We start from the raw sequence: 6,134 nt of genomic DNA on the forward strand, positions 1-6,134 counted from the left end.
AGTGTAATGATACATTTACTGCCACCTTAATAAAATGGTAATAAGAATTTGTTGTCATTTGTACTTAAGAAAAAATAAATAAATATGTTTCGATACAGAATATTTGCAATAAAATATGTAAAATAATTCATGCTGCTTCATTAAACACTAAAGTTTATTTTTCTGCCATACAGTGCCTCCAAGAAGCCAAGTTTGGAAGTATTTTGTAAAAATGGACAAAATAGGCATGTGCAAACTGTGCAATACAAAAGTTAAAACATCTGGCAACACCTCGAATCTAATGAGTCATATGGTTAGGATACATAAAGACATACTATTAGCTGATGAGAACAAACTGACAAAGAAAACTTTTAAACGAAAATTCGAGGTAAAGAAAGCATTTTCTAACAATTACATTTTTTCTTATAACGAGCTAGTTTTTGAAAGTAATACATATTTATTATTAATAATTCTTTGGTTTTGTTGAAACCAACAAAAATATTGTTGGAATATTTATAACTTCACAAAGTTAACGATTTGTATAACAGACTACGAAATAAAGCTCAAATGTCACAAATTATTTATTCAAAATCTATTACGAGTTTCACATTATTCGATAATCAATCAGTTTATGGAAAATATTGTTAAAGTGAGATGAATTTTTATATTTCGATCAGCTTCCATCGCATGAAAACGAAAGTGAAGAATGTGAAGACATACAATTTGGACCTCTTTCTCAAGTTCCGTCAACGTCTTCAAGAGTTTCCTCAAATTCGGAATCGTCCATTAATATGACATACACAGATGTAGTTGTCAAACAACCAAGATTGGATCATATGTTCGCAAAACAAAAATCATTTCATGGTAAATTTTGTAACTTTTTTACTGTTCAATATTTCACGCAAAAATAAAAATTATCAAAATATAACAGAAAAAAATGAATATTTTAACAACATAGTAAAACAAATAAATATTAAAACAATATAACGAAAAAATAAACTTTATAAGAAGATAAATAAAAGGAATAATTTGTTACTACACAATCATCTGTCTGTGTTTGCGCTTGGGAATAAGACGTTTTTTTTAAATATTTATAAATAGTTAATCATTTAATAGAGATTGTTCATATTAGTTATTCGATAATTGAAACATAATAAATAAAAATTAAAACTAATTAAAGCAAAGGAAGAGCTAGTGAATGAGTCACTACACCAAAGTAGTATGTATTTTTTGTGTATTTCAGATGGAGGGTATAAGGCTAATGAAGTTACAAACAAAATTGTATACATGCTTATTAAGGACAACATGCCGCTCAATACGGTTGCAAAAGAGGGTTTTACTAAACTTATGCAAACTGTAGCTCCGCATTACACAATACCATGTCGTAAAACAATTACAGAACGTTTCGAATCAAAATACGAAATTTTGTCTGCCTTGATGAAACAGCAATTAGCAAAAACAAAACATGTTTCTCTAATCACTGATATTTGGACTGAACCTCTCAATACAAGAAGCTTTTTAGGACTTACAGTACACTTTTTAGAGGGAAGAAATCATAAATCTGTTACGATTAGTGTCGCAGAGCTTTCTGAAAGACATACCGCAGATTATTTAAAAGACTGGCTCTTGAGGCGAACAATAGAGTGGAATGTGACTCCTCAACAAATTGTTGTTATAGTCTCAAACAGCGCTGCAAACATTAAGAAAGCAGTTTTGGATGCATTTGGAGAAGAAAAACAACTATCTTGCTTTGCCCATCTATTACATTTAGTTGTTGCAAAAGTTCTCGACGAAGACAAAACTATTAAAGAGTTTTGTAAAAAAATTAAGGAGATTGTGGCATTTTTTAAGAAATCAGTCGTTGCAGCTGACCTTTTACGAGTGCACACACAACTGAAGCTCATCCAAAGTATCGATACACGTTGGAATTTGACGCACGATATGATACAACGTTTTGTGGAATTAAGTGAAAAAGTAAGCATTGTTATCTTACAATGCCCAGCTGCTCCTTGCATGTTAAGTGCTTTAGAAATGGAAGCTGCACGCGAATTCCTGAACTTACTGAAGCCATTCGAAGTAGCCACGAAAATTGTATCTGCCGAATCTTTTTTAACAGCTAGTAAAATTATTCCTGTCGTTAATACTTTGATAAACAATATAAATAGCTTCGAATCGACAACTAATCTTGGGAATAATTTAAAAAAACTTTTAAAAATACAACTAGCGAAGAGGTTTGATGGCATCGAAAAAAACACAACATTGGCCATGGCAACATTGTTAGATCCTAGGTTTAAAAAAATTTCGTTTTTGAATCCTGTAGCATGCGTGCGAGCTGTGAACAAAATATCAAACATTTTAAGAAATAAATCTAAGACTACAGAAATAGTACACGCTTCACCGAATACTGAAAATGACAAGAATAGTGGATTTTGGTCCTACCATCAAAATCTTGTAAATATAAGTAAGGAAAAACAAACGAATCAAGATTCTGATGAAATGCCGAATTAAAATACTACCTTCACGAAGATAACATTCCATTAGAAGAAAATCCAGTACAATATTGGTTAGCTCGCAGTAATAACAACCTACAGCATGTAGCAATAAAATATTTGTCTATGATTGGGACCTCTGTACCATCAGAGCGAGTTTTTTCACGTGCAGGGCGCATAATGTCTGATGACCGAAACAGGCTATCCGGTGATCACCTCGACAAATTGTTATTTTTAACAAGCCTGGAAGAAAAAGATTGGCATTTATGAAAGTCAGAATGTTCTATTTTAAATCTTTTTTATTATTTTTAATATTTACATGATAAGATAATAATCAATCTTAAAAAAAATTTGAAAAAGAAAATCTCGATTCAAAATTATTAATCTATGTTCTTGTTCAAAATTTCGTACAAAATGTTTAAGTAAGGAAGTATCTATTGTAATAATTTTTGTATTCTGTTAATTTGTGTTGCAAGACTGTGCAATAAGTAGTATAAAAATAATAATAACGTTTTTAGAACAAACTTCTAGTTTATTATGCAAATAAAGGTAGTGCAAAGTAATAAAACTTTCTTATTGTAAAATAAACAATTTACGTGCATTTATTTAATAATACCTTTTATAATAATGCCAGATTGCCAGGTAGAATGCCAAAGTGGTTGCACTAAGATCATCCTATTCACAATTGACATCTGTGATGCTGAAGCAACTTAGAAGTTCGGAGTTTTTATGAACATTTTTTCGAAAAAAAAATATTTTATGTTGCAGTGTGCGCAAAATGCGGTTTTACACATTTTCGTCTTTTTTATCTTCCTCATTTTACACACACTTGCAACATAAAATATGTTATGGCACACGCGAGAAAAAGTTTTTTCTGCGAATGTGAATGCAACCGTCGCTTTGGACTCGGGCCGCAACACTCACATTCGCAGAAAAAATTTTTACCCACTTGTATCGTAATATAGTATTAACAGGGTTCTAAAGTTATCCGTCGATAAGGTAATAATCTGTAATAAAAATATAAATTTAAAGTGACTTAATCGATTTTTCAAAATTAGGGCTTCATACAAATAATTCTAATCACATTTTTAATTTAAAATTTTTGGCATAGGTAGGTTAGTACCTTATCCACTGACCACTTTAGAACCTCTTTAGAAATGTTTTGTTTCAATGTGCGGTTTTCTGTTAGTATATATATTGTATGTTAAAAGTTCTTATAAAGTTTTGTGTACCTATAAATTGCTATATAATTCCCGGATAATATCGATAATATCGATAATATCGGTCCAAAAGATTCGATTTTTGAAATATCGATACTCAGGTCTTCGATGTGTATTGATACGAAATATCGATATTTTGCTTTCGATGTCGCATCCCTAGTCAGTGGTAGTATAAAAAGACATGCGATGTGCGGCGCGCGGCGCGACATCTAGTGATTTTTCGGAGTTCGAGCTTTGCTTTAGGATCCCCTTAAGTTCATATGCTTTAATGTCGGTGATGTCTTGCAAATTGTCCTTGCAAATTGTTTTAGATATTAATAGTGAAGTGAAAAAAAATAAAGTGAAGTGGATTATTGTGAAGTGAAGTACAGGGAAGTGAAATAAAGTGAAGTCAAGTGAAAAGAATAAAGAAAGTGACAATTATTCTTAAAGAGAATTGTAGATCTGTACATATATATCGTACAGATTTTCAATTCTCTTGCAGAAAACTCTTTGATCTTAGCTCTGTTTCAGATATAAAAAGAAAATAGATTACACATCAAGAAAATGAGTGGAAAAAAAATTAAATATTGTTCAATAAATGGATGTCCTGGAAATCTTGAATTAGAAGGAAGACATGTATTTAAATTTCCTAAAAAATATGATAGGTATACCATATATTATACAAATATTTTCAATTTTTTAATATTATTTGTATAAATGCGTGCTTAATATTTTTTTACATTAATAAATTAATTTAACAGATGGTTGCAATGGATACGAGGAAGTGGGAGACTGGATTTAGAAGAAAAAGGTCTTGAATATTCTTCTAGAAATTGTCAATTATGCTATCTACATTTTGAAGAAAAATGGTTTAAAATTAGTAAAAGAAGAGTTCTTCATCCAGATGCCATACCCACGAAATTTGGAAAAGATTTGATATTATCTAAAATAAGGTAATTTTATAATTATATTTTTATGACTATCAATTTCAGTTTACTTTAGATTACTTTTAGACATAATATGTGTGTACTTCTGATTTAGTATTAATGTAATGAATCACATAATTTGAAATTTTTTTGCAGTGAAATAGAAGCAGATACAGAAGCTGAAAAGGAGAGAGAAATTCAAATGGACGTTGAAATTGTGAAACCATAAGTTTTTATGTCTATTACTTTAAACATAATATTAAATATTATAAGGAGCGATTCTCACCATACAATTGCTCACTCGAGATAATCACAGTGATTTTCACCTAGAAAGTTTAAACTTTTTTTTTTAACGCTGTGATTGGCTGGTGTCTAATTGCAATGTATACAACTGATATATATTGCACATTGGAAATACAGGATTAATACATTAATAAAAGTAGGAAACTGTACAGTTAGTTTAATAATTATTATTAAATTATTATAGAATTTATCATCAAGAAATAAAGACAATAAACGCATATTATTTGTATTTTTATACACTTATTATGTTTGATTTCATATAAACTGTAATTAGCACTTACCTGGTTTTTGTTCCCTGGTAGCAAGCTGACGTCAAAATGACGTCATTTGACGTAAAAAAAGACGTCATTTGACGTCAAAACGACGTCAAAATGACGTAGCTTGCTACCTGTGTTGTATTTTTCTTTTTTTCGTTTTTAATGGATTTTGTATTTATTCAAAAGTACATCTTATAAAACAACAAGTAACTAAGAAAAAGGGCAGTCCTATAAAAGAAAAATTACTTAAAACTGTAAAGAAATTACAATAAAAAAATAAAGTTCTTCATCAAAAATTACGACGTCTTCAAGAGAGAAAGAAAAAAAAGAACCACCGCCAAAGGACCATCACACGAAAAACATGAGATACAAACCAAGGAATTGGAGACTATAAAAACTTCAGGAAATAAGTTATTACCAGACAAATTTAGTATGTTGCTATCAGTACAAGTAGACGCGCAAACAAAAAGCAAACGTGATATACGATACAGTAATGAGTTCAAAAAATTTGCTTTATCGCTGCACTTTTTAAGTCCGCGAACCTATAAAGAATTTAAAAAATCATTTACATTACCTTCTGTGCGCACTTTGCAATCTTTTACGTATAATTGGAATATTGGCCTGGTATTAATACAAAAATCTTTGAAACATTGAAAATAAAATTACATTCATTACCGCTTCTAGAACGACATTGTATATTTTGCACGGACGAAATGAGTTTAAAGTGTCATTTATTTTACAATATTTCTCAAGATGAAATTATAGGCTTTCAAGATGATGGTAATAATAAGTTACCAATATCTGCAAAAAATGCATTTGTTCTAATGGCACGCGTAGTAATTGGAAAGTTCCACTTTGTTATTGTTTTGCTGGGACTACTTGTACAAGCGGTACATTAAAAAATATTATTTTTGATGCAATAATTAAGTTAAGAGAAAGTGGTGCTACTGTGCATACATTAGTTACGGACATGGGTTC

General features: G+C 30.3%; 1 protein-coding gene and 1 long non-coding RNA gene across 2 annotated transcripts; both read left to right on the forward strand.

Annotated features, from left to right (window-relative positions):
* Nucleotides 1-211: 211 nt before the first annotated feature.
* Nucleotides 212-2,487, forward strand: LOC108757685 (zinc finger BED domain-containing protein 1-like). Its single transcript, XM_018502192.1, has 3 exons — nt 212-367; nt 657-843; nt 1,223-2,487. Exons 1-3 carry the CDS (start codon nt 212-214, stop codon nt 2,485-2,487), a joined length of 1,608 nt encoding a protein of 535 aa, XP_018357694.1.
* A 1,790-nt stretch (nt 2,488-4,277) lies between these two features.
* LOC108757694 (uncharacterized) lies at nt 4,278-4,788 on the forward strand. Its single transcript, XR_001939914.1, has 3 exons — nt 4,278-4,335; nt 4,432-4,623; nt 4,753-4,788. It is a non-coding gene; the product is annotated as an uncharacterized LOC108757694 (long non-coding RNA).
* The last annotated feature ends 1,346 nt before the right edge of the window (nt 4,789-6,134 follow it).

The sequence above is a fragment of the Trachymyrmex cornetzi genome, unplaced genomic scaffold (genome assembly GCF_001594075.2).
Source record: "Trachymyrmex cornetzi isolate Tcor2-1 unplaced genomic scaffold, Tcor1.1 scaffold1007, whole genome shotgun sequence".
Classification (NCBI taxonomy): Eukaryota; Metazoa; Arthropoda; class Insecta; order Hymenoptera; family Formicidae; genus Trachymyrmex; species Trachymyrmex cornetzi.